This window comes from Phaethon aethereus (genome assembly GCF_964289735.1).
Source record: "Phaethon aethereus genome assembly, chromosome: 3".
Lineage (NCBI taxonomy): Eukaryota > Metazoa > Chordata > Aves > Phaethontiformes > Phaethontidae > Phaethon > Phaethon aethereus.
Window position 1 is genome coordinate 129,687,860 of NC_138576.1, and position 21,137 is coordinate 129,708,996.

The 21,137-nt window shown below is 39.6% G+C and overlaps 1 protein-coding gene across 1 annotated transcript in view; it reads right to left on the reverse strand.

The window, feature by feature from the left end:
• CFAP61 (cilia and flagella associated protein 61) overlaps window positions 1-21,137 on the reverse strand; it is a gene marked incomplete at its 5' end in the record, with an annotated part of 105,162 nt that overhangs the window by 50,245 nt on the left and 33,780 nt on the right. Inside the window, one exon of the mRNA XM_081998644.1 lies at window positions 6,428-6,555. Within this exon, the coding sequence (XP_081854770.1) occupies window positions 6,428-6,555 (128 nt within the window). The remainder of the gene's footprint in view (window positions 1-6,427; window positions 6,556-21,137) is intronic.

The window sequence follows — 21,137 nt, forward strand, 5'->3', positions numbered from 1 at the left end:
TTCACCATCTCCTTACTGTATGTTATGTACACCCAACTCTCATTTCAATGTAAGCTGCACTCACTCTTCTCCTTCCTGGGACCTGGTGGGTAATCACAGCCATCGAGAAAAGAAATCTTAAAATTTCAGCTCATCAAGCACTTAGAAAAAACATGCAAGTACCTTCAAATACTGATCTTCATTTGTCACAACCCTCACTCTGCACATTAGAGTACATATATACAAAGAAGAATCAAATCTACATTGTTCAGAAGGCAGGATCACAACTTAGCCAACTAATTTTTTTCTCCACTGTAGTAGTCTGAACAGTCTTCCGTGCCTCAAAATCAACCTTACAGACTGCTTTGAAGAACTCTGTAGTTACACCTCTGGAAAACAAACTTCAAACAAAGAAAAATAAATATAAACAGAAGAGAATACATCTTCTCCATCGCTTTAGCAGAGAACTGGAAAACCTACATGCTGTGTTTGCACTTGGAATGCTTCTTTATTTGCTTTGACTGCATTGAGCAGAGAGCTACCAGATGCTTCGGGCAGTCAGGTTACCAAGCTCTGTACAGAGCTGCTGAAACTGCCATGCTAATGTCATCCTTAGTCACCAGGAGAGGTATGATAAGTACAAAACATAATTCTACAAAAATTCTTGTGGCTCATTTCAATTTTGAAAAAAAAAAAAAAAAAAGGCCTCTTATGAGAAAACTACCATTTCCGAGATCAGTTTTAACATGCAACAAGTCATGAGTATTCATATATAAATAGTAACAAAAGAAAGTCTACAAATACTTACAAATTTGAAGTGTGAAAGAATAGTCTGGGCTCAGACAAATGTTTGCCTATGTTTAAAGGGCAAGTACTTAAAGTTGAAAATCTTTTTTTAAAACTGAAAACTGACTCTAAAGCAAGAATATAACTATGAAATAACTACGCATCAATGCTAATTATCATTTTTTGGCAGAGGCATGTCGAATGGCTGTTGGGAATGCTGATCTTGACCCACATCCTCTCCCCTAGTTTATGTCTGGTATCAGTCACTGACAGCGTTCACTGTGATCTTGACTGCGCAACAAGGCGAGATATGACCTATCTTATTTATCTCTGTCACAACTTGATCTCTATTCACCAGAGATGATAGAAGGCAACAATGTCTGAAGGACGCAGGCCGGTGACACTGAACACATGGTCGGCTACAACATTGTTCTGGATTTGCCTTGGTATGAAAAAAAGGCAGTCAAAAGGAAGCACATGTATATCAATTCATGTGGCAAAGATAGATAGTATAAAACAATGAAGATCACAAAACCATTCATTACGTGTTAGCTTTGTGATCAGCAAGTAAGCACTAACTATTTAATTAGTCAACTAATTAGTGACAGGCAACATGGAAGGCTTCAGATGTTCTCAGACAAATGCAAAGATAAAAAGCCTAATTAAACAGCAAGCATTATGCTAACTATTGCCAAACAGGACAGATGTGCAGGATATGGTATAATACTGTGCTGCCAGATAACGGCAGTTGTAGCTGTTCTGTCAGAAACCATGCTTTAAAAATCCCTGCCATTTCTAAGCTAATCTTGGATACCTTCAACTCACAACGGGCAAAACCGTCCCGCAGACAAAAACTCACGTATTTACTGTGTCAGATTCTAACTCTACTTGAAAAGTTTAGGGCTTTGACAAAAATGTGCTTAAATCCATTTGCTTTTTAAATGCAAGAATTATTTCAATGCACCCAAATGGAAAGGGAAATATATTTCACAACATTTTCATACAGAATACTGTGATCTTAGCCACCATTCATTTATTGCTATTTTGTCTAGCACATTATGTATACTTCCAATGTCCTCAGAGAATATGTCATAGTTTACACCAGAGGTTGGATTAAGGAGGTTTTCAAAATCATGGATTAAAAAGGGTTTTCCCTATAATCAGAAGACAATAACGCTTTCCACAGCTATATGCAAAGAGGTGGATAAAAACCTAATTGGTTCATTACACTGGAACCAATGACAAGATACTGCTGTAAGCAAGCTTTTTGCATTCTTGCAGCCAAACTTCAATCACCTGCTGTCAGGGTGTACTCGTTAGCATGCTGTTTCGTGAATCATCCACCAGAATAAACTGAAAATGCTATTTTTTAAAATTGCATGTTCTTCTGGCATAACACTGCTGCCATGACCATCACTCTTAAACTATCAAAGAAAACAAGAAGAAAAAAAACCCCTTGCCCTCCTGATAAATTAGTATTTTGCAATGAGGTAATTTTTTAAAGCATCTCAGTACTTGGGAATATGAAAAGATTAAAATGCTGGGCTACAGCTTACATTCATCAGGATATACATTTAGGGGAACTGTGGTTGAACTGAAGACTATGCAACTCAGTATCCCCAATTCTAGCTGTTCACAGTTTTTAAATTATTTAGCTGCAGTTGACATTTCTCCTGCTGAACCTCACCTCCAAGAACTGGTATTTGCAGAACTCTGAACTGAACTCATTACTTCTTTTCTCATATTCATAGGTACTGACATTCTGTATTCATGAAAACAGATTTTACACTTGCAAATCATTTTCAGATACAATTTTCATTGAACACTTGCAAGCTGAATATTTAAAACAGCTTTTTCATTTACAAATTTAGTATACGCATACTTAATCTCAGTGGGGATGGCAAAAAAGGGTAACTTTTAAAAAACTTCCTTTAGTCTTAAATCAGACTCCTTTTTAGCATCTTCATTCATGATAATTTGTCAATGTTAGTGGCTCATAGTACTGCAAGCGTAAGTGGGGGCACACACACATTATTTACCAGAAAGCTTAATAAAACTCTTTTCCTTGTAATTTTTTTCTCTTCTCACCCACTCCCACAAGAGCAAGTCACTCAATGGAAACTAAAAAGAAATAAAACTTGTATTTTAGCTTAACCTCACTTTGGAATTTCTTTGACCTGATTCACTCCAACACTGAAAGGGCTTTCTCCCCACATCCTACAACAAAGGGGAGGCCAGAGCGCCAGTCAGCATGAACAGTTTGGAGGGCAGAGAACAATAGAGGCTGAGACTCCGTGGAAAAAAAAAAAAAAAAGCTGAGCTGCTTTTTCACAAGGGGACTGTTTGTTCGGTTGCAACTTCTCCTTTAGGACTGGGCATCACTCAGAGTTCACACCACTTTAACACACAGTCTGATGCTGCTGCAGTTCATATAAGCCTTGTCTTAGTGCTAGAGAGTGACCCAAGTCTTGGCTTTGTGCAAGGGGAAGCGTATAATTGCACTGCCCAGGAGGAGCCTCATGCAGGAATTGTGGGAATCGCAATTCCTTCCCTCCTTGCCATGCTCCTGCAGGGAAGTTAATTACTGTAGCAATTTATGATGCAACTCACTCCCCGCTTCCACAGCATCTCAGCTCTGCTGCCCCACTCACTGCAGCTCCTCATATGCTGGAGAGCAGCAGCCACGGCGCAGCCTCCAGAGCCGCTTTCGCACCTGTACCTACTGACAGCCAGCCACGCGCGGGAAGGGAAGCCAAGCCCCGTCTGCATTACTGTCACCTCCATCACTCGCCTGCTTCTGGAATAAAAAAATCCATACGCGTCCTAAAGCAAAGCAGCACTACAGCTGAAAACACGTGTCTGCGTGCGATTACACTCCAAGAAAAAAAATCAGCAGGAGATACTGATTTGAATGGTGAAACATGAATAATGAGATCACCTCCACTGACCTAGCGTTGGATTAAGCACAACGGATGCAATTCTCCAGGGCTCAGAGTACCCCGAGCGTTAGGAAGAAGCTTCCCCTACTGACAGGCCATTCCATAAAATTTGCAGCATTTCTGCATTGCCCTTTGAAATAACAGGCACCAATGTGGGTACACCAGTGCTCTGCCCTCTGTGACAATCTCTGTTTCCAGAAACCCCAACCACAAGGTAACGAGCCACAGTGAAAGACTGAGGCAGCATTTTGTAAGAGAACAGTTGGCAGCACAGTCCCCCTTCGCAGCCCAGATCACAAAGCTCATTTTCAGTGTCGGTGGATAAGCAGCAGCGTGCACAGCTGCTCCGCAGCACTGCTTGAAGAGCGACAACGCTAAACTTGCGTGCCACAAACTGCAGTGCCGCTGCGCCAGCACAATGGGAGCGAGAGGCAGCCTGCTTGCAGCTCTCGAGTGAGGAGAGGTAATTCTCATGATTAGGTCTCTGTTCAATGAAAAATATATTTCTTCAGTCTCAAACAAGTTGAAAACACTCGTAAAATCTAGTTCTAATAATTGTTATGTAGGTAAGTGAATTACATTTGTGTGTTTCCATGGTGACTGATAATGTAAAATAATTAAGTATGAAGAATAATGAGGAGAAAACTATTTCCTCTTTTTAAGGATTAGGGGCTTACAAATTGATTCAATCTCGCTATTTTTAGTGCGTGTAACCTTTGCAAAGAATGTTAGAAAATTATGAGTAAATTAAACTAAATTGTATTAAAAGACCTCCACATTGATCAGGATCATCTTCTGCTGATGTGAAAAATTAAAAAATAACCTTTCTTAAATTTATACACAGCTTAGTGCAAAATGTCACAGTATTTACAGTAAGTGCTGACCACATGCTTTTTGCATTTCTCAGAGCAATACTCAATTTCTCTTCATCAGAAACACTCCATTTGTGCAGCACTGAAGACAATCACGCTTTCCTAGGTACAAAGGAGGACATGTTCTGCAAAAACTCTTAGCTAGAGTATGTTTCAAACAAAACTGGCTGATAAGTCTTGGTTGAGGTATCTCAGAGAAGGACACCCTATAAAGGATTGCCCCGCAGACACTACCTGGATGTCTGTTCACTACAGAAAGACTTGGCTTCTGGCTGACGGACTTGGAGTGTAAACATGCTTTATTTTTCCCTCACAGTATTTTATACGGAAAGAACAGTAATAAACAGCACAGGATGAATAACAAGAAAGTGGCTAATAGCTCTAAAGTACATTTTTAACTGATTTTTGAGTGGAACTGAAAATCTAAAAAGTGCTGAGAAGAGGAGGATGAGAGGAAAATTATTTTACCCCAAGAGCAGATGCTCTACAGGAAGTCAGGAACTATGGAAAAAGAGAAGAAGCAGGTATTTTTTTCTTCACTGTTCCAGCACCATAACAACATTCATAAAGCACTTGAACGTTTTCTGTTCTTGCCATATGGGTATTTTAATTTGTGATGCTATTAATGGTTGCTGTAGAAATATAAATTCTTGGCTTAACTGAAAAAAAACAGGCAAAATTTTCAATTCTCTGCCAACCATAAAAAAGCCAGCCTCTCTTAGTTTTTGCAGCAAACATTTTGTAACAATCGCATACGGAATTTGAATTTTGTGTTCATTTCTGCGACTCTTTCAAGATATTTCTAGTACATATGTTTAATCTAAAAGGAAAACAACAATTGCATAAAAGAAACTGCACTGTCACATACACAGTCTGACTTCCTGATCACCCCAAAACTGGTACGGAGGGAGCTACTGGCATAGAAGGTGCACGCAGTGAGATGTCAGAGACAGAGCACCCCATCCTAACTTTGGAAAGTCAGTAAAAGAGCAGAACTCGTCCACAAATTTACTCTCGCTTAGACAGTGGAAGGTGTAAAAACAGTTGCATGCATCTATTCCCCTTCCCAACCAGTTTATACAATCTATCTACTTCAGTTTGGATAACTCAAGGTAACCACAGCAATTCCATTTGCAGTTTTACTGCTGAAAAATTCTTTAACGTATGATGACGGCCTGTGTTCTTGGTGGGCCACAGAGCAGGCTGTGGCTGCCAGAGAGCAGTGTCCTCTGCCAGACCTTTCCCACACCCACTCTAGTCGAGGTCTATAGCAAAAATGGCAGAAGGGCCAGAACTGACAGTTTTTTGGTTCCTGAACAACCCCAAACATCAAAAGCCTCATCAGAACCAAAGGTATCAAAAGGTGTTATCAGAATCAAAAGAATCACAGTGAGATTACAACTCAACGAGCTTATGTCATGTGTTTCTGCACAGCATCACAATGAGGTAAGAGAAGGGAGGCATTCAGACAGTGATTTGTGATCCCACTGGGCACAACTAGCTTTAAAGATCAATACTGCTTTGGAGCACACATGAAGGGCTATGGACTTAACCTCCACTTATAGGATTTTTGTGTAAGAACAACGCTCAGAGAGATTTTAAGTATGCGGTATTCTCATTTCCAGTGTGCCTTCACCTTGAGGATGTATGAGCAACTTTTGTCAGCACTTTTGAGTTCCAGAGTCAGCCAGAATGCAAGCACCTATGTCTTTATATCCGCAGATACTCCGACCTCTAACATCTAGTACTTGGGTACAGAATCAAACCATGCTTCTAAATAGAGGAAGCAAGCCCCTTCAAACAAAAGGTAACATATTCTTCTCAGTAAAGGTAAGCAATTAAAAAACTTACCAAAAAACGAGCGCTTCCAGAAAAGAGATTCCAACATCAGATGCACCAACCACCACGATTCTAGTGTTGATAGACACTTTAGATACCAGTACCAGCTTTCGATTTATGTGGTTCAAAGAATAACTCAACTGTAAAAAAATATATAAAATTACATAGAAATGCATTAACAAAACCCAGCAAAAGTCTGCTAAGAATCATTAAACCATCAATAATGCATTATCTTGCACCCATACAAACATGACTAATACTATGATTTTTCTGTGCACAGTACAAGCTAACAGAGTAGATAAACGGTACCAAAATGTTGAAATACGTGCATGTTTAACAGGTCACAGAAAAATCAGCAGCACTTAATAGTATGGCTTCTCCTGGAAAAGATGCTATGGAGTCCTTGTAAGAGAGGAGAAAACACTGCCTCTTCTATAACTTACTACTATTTAGCTAACACCTAGGAACATATGTTTACATAATGTTAAGGACATTTTTATACCTTCTAGGGCTGTTTTTACTCTTGCTGTTTTACTTATGGAAACGGCTTTACTTGTAAATTAATTATGAACTTATATCTTAGGCATCTTTGAGTGTTTAATTGAAAACTCTCTTCCAAAATGATAGAATTAACTTTCTTTTTTCTAAAATACAGAGCAGCTACTCTGAAAGCCAGACTGTCAAATGAGTAAACCAGTATCTCAATGCCACCAAGATCAATACTCTGGCCAAAAGATCTAGTAGAAAGTTTTTAGTTACTAGCTTCACAGTTTCCATTCTTCTTAATGCATACACTGGTTAACACAATAAACTCCATGTGTTTTTTTTTTTTTAATTTGTGTCTCTAGGTCTCACTAGCTAACAGAGATTCTCAAAACAAATATGCAAGAAAGGGTCAAGAGATAATATTGCGTTTGACGATTTTTTTCCGCCCTGAACTATACTTAGTTTTCAAATTTCTGATGAAAGACAAGGAAATACTTTCTGTCTTGCAGTACAACATACTTCACATTTTTCTTATTGCTTTGGGTTGTATACATTCCTATTTCACAGAATGCATAATTGCAGATTCATAAATGCACTGAAGAGACAAATAGAAAATGGAGCTACTTTTATTATTTGTCAGACACTTCTATATATTCCTGCTGTGTCACTTAGGCAGGAAGAAATCTAAGACTTCTAACAGGTTTTCCTCTATTAAGAATAGAGAGAGAGGGTTAATAAAATTAAGTCCTCTAAATTCCTCGTATGAAATTACTGTAGAAATATATTCTGTATGTATTAGTTGACAGAGTAACTCAATATATGAAGAATCAGTATTTTATTTTAAAGCTATGGTAATGACATTGGCCTTCTCAAGAAATACATGGTACACTGAGATCCCCGAGAGATCTTTTATACCATGTCTTTGCAATGGTGAGATTTCAGCATAGCTTCACTGCAGAAGATGGAGAATTGTCTGCGTAACACATTAGAGTGCTGTCCTTGACCTCAAGGAAGGATGATGGACCAATTACTTGCAAACTGTCATCACTGTAGAGCAAGTAATTTAAACTGTGGCAAAATTAAATGTCTTCTTTAGTCATGCAACATGATTTTTTACTGCCAGATAAATGTTCTTCTGGTTGCAGTTCCTCACAGTGCAATGACGACATCCAGTGGTGAGCCAGATTCATCTCAGTGGCTGGACGTCACAAAGAAAATTCCAGAAGATGTCTTTAAAAGCATGCTAGCCGACGGTGGCTGCTTAACAAAGTCAAATGTGTGAAACCTAGCACATGCCTGCAGTCTCGCAGGCAGCCCTGCACCAAGGAACGACGTGACTAGCCAGGGCTAAGCCCCAGAATCAACATGATGCTGCCCAGCTTGCTGTTATGCAAGTCATCTATAAGTCCCTATGAAAAAGCCTAACAGTCTAATTCAAATACTGTGCTTTTTAACACAGTTAAACACTTCTTACAGCAGGATTTGCTAGTAAAGAAGGTTTTGGTCATAAATGAAAATATCTGTAACACTTCCAAATTTCAGAAACTGAAAAAAACTTATTCCTTTGGTTTGTGAACTCTGCAGATAAGAACTCTGACAGGCTTTTTTCTACTGCACACAGACAGTTGCAACTTTCCAGAAAAGCGGTGCCTTCTGGAGGAAAAATTATTAGTGATGTTTTTGCTGAAATGTGGCTTTTAACAAAATTACTAAAATGGTAAAAAGAACACAAAGAGAAACTACTTGTAATGTACCTAATCAACCAAAATAACTAGACAGGAATCTCAGCAGCTAATAGGATAAACCCAATAGACCTTACAGCAATGCCAAGTTCAAACATCTCCTCCTACTGCAGTGCTGTTTTTTGTTTTTTTAATAAATGTACTCCAACAATGAAATACAAAGCAGTAATACAATTTCCTCGGGAAGAGTTGTATCTAATTTATGAAATGGCTTCTGTATCAATGATACAAAGGCAGCATATGAGTAGAATATAACCGTTTTTGTTCACCACACAATGGCCCCAACACCAACAGCTGTCATGCTTCAGAAATCACCTTTCTAACAGCTAAGTACACTAAGTGGCCCCAGGGAGTAAGGAATTAGGTGGATTGGTCCCATAATACCACCTTATTTTAACAAAATGTCAGGACAAATGACTGCATATGTTCCCCAGAGGAGTAATCAGACATCATAATTGATAGGTCAATAGCAAACTCTAACTTGTTTATTTTATATCCAATTTATTAAATAAAACAGCAATCATTAACTAATGTAAGGCAAAAAGCAATAATTGCCATTGTTAGAAGAGGCATACATAGCTCAGAGAAAAGTATTTTCTTTGATTATCAGAAAGATTATTTTCCCTCCTTTCCACTCGGGTGTCCGACAGCCTCTGCCACTGCACCCGTCACATTGCTGCCAGCCGGGAGGGCAGAGGGCCACCTACGCCTTCAGTCCCACTTCCTGATTAAATCTGGGAGGATATTTTTTCCTGTGGACAGACAGTGCCATCCACTTAGAGGCCTTCAAACTCTACCTCCATTAAAAACGCTGATGCATTTCTCTGAATACTCCATTGAAAACACAAACCCTGCATGTAAATCATGTCTTTCACTTACAGTCTCACAGCACAGTACGTGCCAGAGTAGGATTAATTTATAGCATTAAAAATTCACACATCCTTCTACCCTAAGTAACCGATGGAAAAAGATGCATCAAATAATTACTTGGTTTTAGCAAACAGGTTTTGTATGCATTTTTTCCTTTGCACTTTAAAAGCAAGTAAAGCATCATACGTTCACTGTGCATGCCTGGCTCTCTCATCTGGGTAGCCACTCAGTTTGTATATCACCTGGGAATGTATTCATTGTACATTTACTCAACAATATACATTGGTGGTACAAACTCAGATGGAGAATGTTTTGTAGCTCCTTCTAGTTCTGTTTTTAGATGTGGACCTTGGGCTATTTGTAGGATTTCTAAAATATTTATTGTAACTGTTCTACAATAGGTCAGGGTTTATAGCAAAATGTTATCGTCATTTAAGCAGGGAAAAAAAAGGAAACTGAACACTTGAAAAATGAAAACCCAAGTTGGACAGAGGATTTCAACTTTGACAGAAAAGGAGCAGTGTGACATTCTGAATTGGGTCTTGGCAAATATATCCTAGTAAAACATCAGCCGTGTGTCAAAGAGCTGTTACACCCATCACTGGAACTCTTCATGCAAAGACTCCATAATGCAGCAGAATTTAGACTTGATTTTATTACACACTGCGGACTTGGGCCTTATCCAGACAAACACACTTAAGCGTTTGCTAATTTTTAAGTATGTTAAAGTGCCCCTGAATTCAGAAGGACTGCAGTGGGTACTACTACAAGATAAACATGGGACTGCTGATTTGTTACACCTTCAGCATCTTCACAGATCCCTCATTACTACAGAAGCAACAGGGAACCACCTGGAGGGACATTCCCAGCCCTGTCCTGGGGGATGCTATGCCAGTCTATGACACTTTTGTTTTAATTTAGCATTTGTTACTGAGAAACCCGATAGTTAATGCTGTACAGGATCTACATAATTTGAACTCTGTTACTGTAAAAACCTTCAGAAGGAGTAAAAATTATTAACAAACCTGTTCCTAGATTAGTGCTGAGGTCAGCAATAGTGGCAGGCAAACAAGAAGCTGAACAAACAGAGCTATTTTAATTTCAAGCTCCATTTGAATCACAAGAAAAAAAATAATCAATGTTTACCAAGGAAATATGAACAAGAATTATTGGAAAATGCATGCTTTTTCAGCCTGCTTTTTTTTTTTTTTTTCTAAATACCAGCTACATTCCAAAAAGTCTCATTAGGAATGTCCGTAAGCATGTTTTGAAAAGGTGTTTCCAAGCATTCACAATTTATACAAACACCAGAAACAGAAGGGAAAAAGAAATACCACTGCGATGAACACAGCCTGAATTTTGTTATCTTTGTCAAAGATCCCTTCTCTAGTAACTGTGGGTCTATAAAACTGCTTTGCACAGCTAATACCTAGCCTTTATATACTGCTTTTCGTCCATAGACCTCAAAGGCCTTTATGAATTAAATCAGTATTATTATACCAATCTTCGTATGGGTAAATGCTGATCTTCCACTTCTGGAAAAATGGTCTATATATTCATGACCAATTTCTATCTCACAAGGTATTCTTGGAGGGTGGAGAAAGCAGGTAGTAAATAGAAAATTTTTTTTTTTTTTGGCCAAGATTAAAAAAAATAAAATAAATGTAGTAACAGCAGTAACAGCTAGGAACTTCAGCCTGAAATACCTTCCAGATGTTATCTATCTGGACTCCCAGCATAACTGTGGAAGGAAATACAAGACAGATTGGGCTGGATGGCTCTCGATTCTGTATGTCAAATTTACATAAACCATCACAGGTCTATTACACTTGACATTGCTCCCAGAGATGATCTGGCTGTGCCCAAAGGCACAACAGCAAAACTGGAGCTTGCAATAATCATAGTGTCTATCGATGCAATGCCAAAAGATTGTCTCACTGTCCTGCTCTTCAGAAGTCCTTGCAAAGGACTGGCCTCCATAAGCTCAAAGGCAGTACAACAGAGAAACACATATAGCCAGTCACTGCATAAAGGACTCCTAGGAGAACACTGCACACACAGTGTGCACAGAAACAACCAACCAAGGAAAAAAAGTTAGCAGCTTGCATTAGTCTCTGGAAATAGCAACTGGAATGGACACTGAGCCAATCTGTAGAGGCAGATAAACCAATATCCGCACTGCTGACCAGTGATGTCAGCTGGCCCGTGGAAACACTACCACCAATAATCACCCAGTCATCCGACTACAAGAATGACCAATGCCTCCACCTTGCACACTAGTCCAGCGTCTATAAAGGTTCACTGTGCTGACAGCAGTCCAGCAGGCAGCACTCTTAATTGACAGCATTTCCCCCACAGTAGAAGCATGACTGATGCACTGCGCATCCGAACGCTCGGCTGAATCCCTCCAAGCTGGTGACCACGCGCACGTCCACAGAGCCCTGTCTGCCGCATCCCTCCGGCAGATGCCATACCTGGCTCCCCACCACCCCCAAAGTGCCACTGAGAAAGGCTGCTCAGGTGGCACCACCCTGCACCAGACTGCTCCCAGGGAGCATGACACAGGCAGGCAGGTGATGCCAGGCTGCTGCAAGCAGCCGCTTGCAGACCCAGCCCTGCTGAGGATGACAGGGATGGCGCTGAGCCCTTGCTGCCTGTGCTGCTTTGTTCCTGTGCACATGGAGACAGGCCTGCTCTAGAGAGGCAGAGGTGCTCTGGGAATGGAAACCGTTCCGCTGGGGTACCTCTCTGGCACTCTCACTGGTTCTGGCAGTTGCAGTAAGGACCAGCAGCATGCTATTGTATATTTTTGTGCTGTGCTCTGTGGCATTGGTGATTACTCAGAAACAAGGCTCCGCAGCGCAGACGCTGGGGAGTTCAAGGAAGCTAACTTCCACTTGCTTTTTCCCTGCAGCCCCTCTGTGCTGGCTGATGGAGGAAGAGCAGGTCTGCTCTCACTATGCAGCTCTGCTTCTCCACATACCAGTAATATAAATAGCACCAGGTCCTCCCAACGACATGCCTTCACCCAGAGAATGCCATTAATCTGTGAAGGCTTAACAGTCATCTTGCCTTCTTGGCAAGGAAGGATAGCTATAGTTCCTATATTTCTACAATCCAATGTTTCAGCTTCTCCAGGAAAAACTGTAGAAAAGCCAAAGGTCCTTTAAATTTGCTGGTGACTGTACCAACAATTTAACAGGTGACAACTGCCCTGGAAACTGGGCACCCAGGACCTCCTGCATCACCACAACCTTGAAACAGCAACCCTGGAAAAGGATTGTAACCCATACTTATAAGCAAACAGATGCTTCAGCCTACTAAGACTGCCATAAAAAGCTAATTGAATAAAAAAAGTGAAAAAAAAAACCATGCCAAGCCATTTAGAAGTTGAAAACTACCAAAATTAATGACTTGTACTAAACACATAATTTAGACAATTAATTTTGGTAACTCTCATCTTTAAACAGGTTATTTAAACAAATTCCCAAGACATCTGAACAATGTTATTTGGATAGCCAACATAGCTTTCGTTGTTAGTCACAAAACGCTCAATGTCTGAGCGTATCCTTCACCATGCACTTCCATGAGGGAGAGAAAGAAGGTCCCAAGCCTGGGTCCAGCAAGTGGGTGCCTGCAGCTTGGCCCCTGTTGCTGTTTGTACCAAAATCAGAGTCATGGTGCTCTGCGCTCCTGCACAGAGAAAGCTGGAGCCTAGGCGGTCAAAAGAGCATGCAAATGCTTCCCAAGTATCAGGGCTGACAGAGAATTCTTTACATCCTGCTTTTTGTGGCATAATTATTAACACGCTATTAAGTCATTCCAACTAGGTAAGTAAGTAGACTTCAGACATAATTTAATTCAAAGCTCATTCTTTACTGACAATTTCACAAGAGAAGTTAGGATCTAACAGTCTGAACCAAAGCCATTAAAAATTCATAGCAAAACACTCGTTTGTTCTAATTGGCTCTGAATGTAAATGGATATGGAAAACACTTCCTGCACTAGGACCAGGGTTTGAGCAGCCAGCCGAAGACCATTAACTTCAACAATGTCTCCTTAACTCCAAACTTGGGTTTGTTTTATGGAGTACTTGCGCCATCAGAGTATACATTGATTATACCGCCTCCACATAGAATAAACAAAATAAAAAAAATTAGGAATTACCTATAAACAGCAAAGTTATACGTACCCGAAAATGCCGTTAGCATTTCCAGACATTAAATTATTCTCTTCCACAATGAACAAAAGGACTTCCTTAAGCTTTTATTTTAAGCAAGCCCTGCTTCGCCTCTCTGGTCCAGCTCCAAAAGGCACTATGATAAAACATGAACATTCCCAAAGAGACTTAACTGGAAAAATCTGTCAATGCTGGCTGGCTCAGGAAGGTTGCCCTCTGAAGACTTCTCTTGAGAGAAGACACCACTACAACGCGTCACAACTTCCCCAATACCCATATCAAAACAGGATCATGTATGCTCTGGAAAGGGAGAAGACACAAGCATCTCTGTCCACTGTAGCTACTCTGCATACAGACTCATAGCAACAGAGGCAGCATTTTCGAAATGTACTGAATTAACTGAAAATTGTAAGACATTTATAAAATTAAAAGGTTTAAAAAAATAATATGTAAAAATCATCACCACATTTCATACTGAAAATAATGAACACAAAGCAACTAAATAACAGTACGAGGATACAAGGGGAGATTGATTTGCAGCTTGTAAGAGAGTCATATTTTAGTGACAGCAGCTGTGGTTCTTCATTTTGTAAGAATGAACATTACCTTTCTGCAGAAAAAAATATCTATGCCCTCCTTACAAGCTGGAATTATGCTACTTCCAAAGTCAATCTACAAAATGCTTTGAAAAAGCTTTAAAACAAGTCTGACCTGTTTTTAAGCAGAAATGACTATTTTAGTTTGCTGCAAATGTCATTAACACCTGTATAGCACTGACACCATGCTTTCAAAATAAAGATAGGTCATCTTACTTTTAATTTCACACATGCACATAAGTGGTAAACATTCAGAGCATTCCTGTTAATGATGCCATCTGGTGCCTCCCATAATTGTGTAATATTCAGCCTTCCAAACAAGATGTAATGGCAGCAACACACAAAACCCACTGACATTTACAGTAAGGAAATTTATTATCAGCCATCAGTTCAGAATGACTGTGTTTGCATGACTACTGGTGGTATAAAACCATCACCTTTACCAACCAAGTGGAGGTACAATAAATAATGGATTTTAATCCATGCACATACTACAAAAGCATTAAAAATTCATTACTCAAACACAATAGCATCTTAAGCAACAGTTACTTCTTTAAAAATTAATGCTACTTTCCTGGTTAAATGAAAACTACACACACCAAGCCTTTGTTTGTAATATCAAAGTGTATGTGTTCACATACAAATTATAACATGTAGGAATGCTTCTGTTGTTAACTTTGATACATGACTCTTGATATTTAAAAAGCTGAGAATTCTCTTGCCCATCCTACCTAGGCTCTCTTTGCTATATTCATTCTCTGTTTCTTAGTAGAGGCTTAATGATTTACAAAAAAAAAAAATTTATCAAAAACCTTCTGCATTTTAGCCGCTCTCAGGACATGCCAGTACCTCAACTGAATTGACATAAAACTGAAACTGAGCCAAAGTGAAACCTCCTATTAATACAGATTTTCCACAAAGTCAGAATACACTTTGCTATAAGGCAGACAGCTATAAAGTAAAATAGCACCAACTGCTTTTCTTAACCACTCTTAGTAATTCAGGGTACTTTCAACTTTTATTACGGAGTACAGCTGAGGAGAAGGCATCCACAGAAGCACAGGTAACTATTTCTGTGGTAATGCATACAGGCCACAATGGGGAACAGATACTTCCCAGCAAGTGCAGCTCTGTAAGCTGCACTGAGATGTGCTCTTACACACATTTGCACTTCAGGTGGGCATGCACTCCAAAGCAAAGGCTCTGTTGCTTTATAGTACTTGTATCTGTACCCGTCCACCTTCTTGACATTTCTCTTTGGACACATAAGGCAAAAAACCTTGCTTCCTCAAGTTCTCTCAGCTGTTCAGTTAGAAGCGAAAAGCTTTGCTTCTTCAAAACAGATTGTTCTGTTGTACACAGCCTCTCCACGTTTTAAAATCTGCTTATTTTAATTCCTTGTTTTTATTATCTTTTAAATGCAACCAAGCTAAAATTTTCTAGCTGCACTCCCTAGACGAGTTGGGACTTGCAGTCGTGTTGCAAGTGTCCCTTCATTTTCCTCTGCTTAACTCCACCTTGACAGCAAGGTGTTAACTGTCAGTGTATCAATTCTGAGTCCTTTCCACTCCTCTTCCATGATGGGTCAGGGTAATGGATTATGCTCAACCTGGGCTGTTGATCCAAAACACGATCATGTTCAATTTTTTTCAGTAAGAAGTACTGAGGAAGGTGTAGTCAGGTATGTCCCAACTACACAAACAAACTAACATAGAAGTGAAGAGTTAGGGCAACTTCTAATTATGTGGCCTAAACATAAGAAAGTAGAATCTACAGAGAGTGAAATGCCTCAGGAGTTTGCTAGGGGAGACACTATAATCTAGAGAAGAGTTTCCTATACAAACACTCACATATATGTGTTTTATTTTCCTTTCTAAACAAGCTGCCTCAAAAGTGAAAATTTCTGTCAAACTTTAAAATGTTTTAGATTTTTTTTTTTCCCAGTTTTACCTGATAGCTAGATGTTTTTTAGAAACCATGGCAAACATATTGGACACATTTTATTCTGAAGTCCTGCAACTTAACAATGGACATAAAACAACACTCATTTAATACCAAGTAGTCCAGGACAGTACTTGCACTTGCAACTCATTTGGGTATCTTCTGCAATACAAAGAATATGTATGAACATACACTTCAATAGAACAAGTTATAAGATTACTCTAAAAACAATGATGTATTGCATAAAAATATTTCATAAATCTTACTTATTTTATCTCATTTTACTTTTTTTTTTCCTAATTATTTTAACCTGCTCTCAGGCCATTTATTCATAGCATTTGCCATAACCATGAGCATAGAATCAAGTAAACAGACAAAACTACATGCATACTGACACTGAAAACTATTCAGTTAGCGTTGCCAATTTATTATTGGACCTTCCAGTAACATTTACCGCTACTTCTGTAGTTAAGCTTCCATTTTTCCCAGACTACAAACAGGAGGGCAAGTTTTCAGCCTTTTCTCACGTTCTAACCCCATGTGGTAGCACAGAACTACACACAACGTAAGACTATAGACAATAGGCCCACTTTGCTTAGCTTCTTGTTCTTGCAAACCCCTTCTAGATGGTCCAGAGAGTCATGGAGTCCACAGACTACACATCCACAAAACAGTACATACCACTGATGATGCGACAGTGAAAGCTCCACGACTACTTTGAGGGGAAGAGAGGACCTTGAAAGTTTTACTCAAAATGGCAAAGGAAAAATCCTCTTTTGAAGAAAAAAGGCTACTGCTATTATTAAGACAAACTCGTTACACACGAATTAAGCAGACTTTACTATTCTAGTGACAATAGTTCAATTCACATAGTCTGTAAGGCAATGCAAGTATCAAGGAGCAGAAGGATACCACCTCCTTGCAGCTGATGCCACTGCTCAACACAAAAGGCAGCACATTTTCATGTACTGCATTACTGAATTCCATGTACATGAGGTCTTCCATTCAGATTCAAAACAGTATTCATCCTGATAAGGTCCCCTGTGCGCTTTTCAGTCAGGTAAGCCAACTTCCAGCTAACCTGAGGAAAACGTATAATCTCAAATAGCAAATTAAAGGATGTAACATGAAAGTTATTTTTGTTTGGAGGCTTTTTTAAATAAAGGACCACTGAGAAAGCACACTGTTTAGTCACACAGAAATGAAGCCATGGCCACTGAAGGAGTACAGAACTCACTGCTGTACAGGCATTCTCCCCCCACATCATTTCCTGGACATCTATCCCACCATCCTAGCAACACTAGACTCTTGTTAAGTCTAAAGTCAACTAGCTCAGAGAACACAAAGCTGGGCTGGACATCTGACTACAGCTTTTTGCCTGTCACTCCTTCCCTCATTACTTCTTGTCCCGATTTAAACATTTCCTGTAATGCACCTGTAGCATCACTTCAAGTACAAAATTAACTGAGAAAATGCTGGTTTGTTTTTTTTAAAAATAAACACTGTATGGGCTTCTGCAATGCTTTAGTAATTGTTCTCTCTTCTTTTTATGAGCTGTAGCAGAAAAAAAATATTCTGAACTGTGCAATAAAACCTGACAGCCTGAATGCAGCCATGAAATTTAAAAAAAAAATAAACCCAATAGCATAATAATAATGAAAGGGCAAAACCAAGAAAATAATTCAACAGATGTGTGACATTTTTGTTTTTCATCGTGGATCAGTTATTCTTGTTAATTATATCACCTATTCTTCCCTTTTATTGATAATTACATGAAGCAGATGGATAACAGAATGCTCCCAGATGGTGAGAAAGCAAACAAGTTTATATATTGTTTATTTATGAAGATATCATTAAAAATTATTTAATTATCTATAGTTTTCTACTCTGCCAATAATTACATGCATCGTAAAGACCAGCAGCACTTTATAAGATATTTAGTATTCTGTTGTAAACAACTGTTTTTTAACATAACATGAGTGAAATGACTGACAGATGTGCAAAACACAATAATAATCTAATCTGTTTTAACACTGTGGGAATTAAGATTTCGAATCTTTGGATCTTCTGCCAATTGGCACTTCAATACTAGTTACTGATTCAGAATACAAAAATCAGAGATTTCCTTTTGATTTGGAACAGCTGTAGAAAGTGTTTGATCTAATGAGCAGACAGGAGCTTTTTCAGGTCTGTGTCATGAAACTCTAGAGCATGGCAGATGTATGGCCTGATGCAATTTTGAGCTAATATGTGGAACCTCCGATATGCTTACTGCAGAGACACAGGCTGAACAGGCATCCCAAAGTCTGGGCAGCTCTAGGACTAAATGCAAATAAGATTGTTAGCAGCTGTGCTATTCCAGAGGGCTGCGATGGGAGACAAGGGAGTTTAATGCCTCCCCTTCTGTGCCTTCTCAATCAATCCTCACCTGATTTATCCAAAACTCTTCAGCAGAGCAATGGAAGACAGAGTTTTGTAGGAACAGACACAGAAAATCAGCAGCAAAATCTATTTGCCATCTCAAGGAGCAGGGTAAAAACATACTCTGTCATTAGTGACTGTTATAGGAAGATACCATTATGTTCATAAGGATTTGCAGCCCTTTAGGAAATGGAGAGCCACTGCTTGGGAAGTGACAGATCTTCTGATGCAGAGATGAAGCAGCGGTTTAAGAGAGTGAAAAAACTTGTGGTTGCCTTAAAACCTACGCAAAGCTTCAGCAAAAAGGCCAGGCAACAGAGAGTAGAAACAGGCAGAGTTCCTAAACTCTATTTCTTCAGAGTCATAGTCATTTTAACGATAAGCAAAGAGGCAACACAAACCGAAAGCCTGGCTCAAACTAGAAACAATATTGAACCAAGGCAAATATCAGAAGGACATGGGGAGAATGGGGTGGCTGGAAAACTGCAGTTAAATAGCCATTCAGGTAATGGTAAGTTACATTTTTATATGATAAATTTCTGGATTTTAAGAGTAAATGTCTCTACCTTATATCCAGCTCTCCCAGAGAGACTAGAGAAAAAAGGACCTATGCTTCCTTAGACACCACGAAATACTGCCTACCAGAAGGCCAGGAACCCATGGCACAGCGGCTCATGGGAGTTTCCCCCTTTTTGATTTTTCCAGACACTGCAGTAGAGTAGAGAGATTTGACAGAGGGGCAATAAGAACAAGTTACCACAGACTTAACATTTCTGGTGCTCATCTGTCTGCAACAACCGATCCAGACCTGCAAGAAAACCACTTCTCCAGCACAGCCAAGATCCATCTGGACTGGCAACGTATGGGAATTCGCTGAGGGCAAAGCTTTTCTGGTTTAGATTGCTGCTTTCGCTTCTGGCTTTGGAGGAAGGAAACGGAAAGGGGTCCTGGCTGAGTTATCTGTACTGGGTCAATATTTATAAGTGAATCTCCTCATGCTCACAAGCAGGCAGGAACATATTAAAGAGGTGCACAAACTGATTGAGTCCCAGGGCTCCCACTGTGCAGTCTCTCTAAGATACTAAGCCACTAATAGTCTACAGAGATATATATGCACAAATCAAGAGCTGTGCTTAGAATGGCTGAGCTGCTGAGCCTCAAGCTGTTACAGATGAAAAATAAATTTTGCAGCAAGAAAAGGAGAGACTAGCTCAAAAAAGGCTAGAAAAAGAGGAAGGCAGAAAGCTGAAAGAGCAGTAGATGAGAAGCAGATAATGATGGCTAGATATCAAGGGGCATCTTGTGGGTATCAAAGCTTCATTACAATTATCTCCATCACAAGCGATAGATACTCGAGCAATTAATTAGGACAGGCAGTCAAATGAAAATTTCACATCTCTGATACTGACTTACACTTAGCATCTCTGCATTGTAGTTTGTGTGAAAAAGTCCTGCCATCCTTGCAGAGCTATCTAAAACAAGAATTGTAACGGTAATCCATCCTCCAGCTTTCAGGAACAAAGCAGGCATGGGTTAATGTCAGAAAGAAGTCCTTTTTAATATGAGAAGGCAAAGCCTCCTCAGCTAAAACAAGGTTGGTGAGCTAGAATAGAGAAGTGTGATAAAGAAATGGGGAGCAGGCTCAACTACTTGGAATCGCTGCTTGCCCAAAGCTTCTAAGGTCCTGCCCCTATCTTGTTTAAAACCACTGTAACAAAGATGACAGCAGACATTTTCTCCTTACTGCTATCCAGGTGCTTGCCTCAGACAACTTGCCTCCAATTCCTGTTCCAGCCTCTTCGTCAGTCTTTCACTTTGCTCCCTCTCCACGCTTTCCTTACAACATTTTTTCCCCCATTTTCCTTTTACCTCACTTCCTAGCCTGCTAGCATCTTCTACAACCAAAACGTGTCTCACCTTGTCTCACAGTCTTTAAGGTGACAATTCTTAGCATTTCCATTTTGCAGAGTTAACACATTTAACTCCTTGGCGAGATGTTTTGCTCTTTGCAACACTGAGTGTATCTTTCTGTTTACAGAGTATCTGAGCAGGCCTTTTGATTGCTACAAAAAGGTAAAAGTATAATAATTTTGTGCCAACTGAAATTTGATTATATTAATTTTATAAAATACACCTCATTTTATTTGCAACTTGGCTGCAGGATTTTGCAGGGAACTGCAATATTATTGATGGGGATCAATCTTCCTTTCTATACTTCAGAGTAGAGAGAGGGCAAATGCCTTATGCCTGGCTACTACCAGAGGTAACAAAACATCCAAGATCTAAACACAGGACCAGCTTCTTACTTTCATGAGTACACTTAGTCCCCTGTGGTAGGTTACCTCTTGTTATAAAGCTTTCCCACCGTATGGTGGCCAAAGGTCATCGCATTCACTCAACAGAAGAGTCAATTTAGCTTTATATGGTTTCAAATTCTTGGTATTTCAGAAAACTAAAGGCAGCAGTAGCACCCTCAAGTTACCACC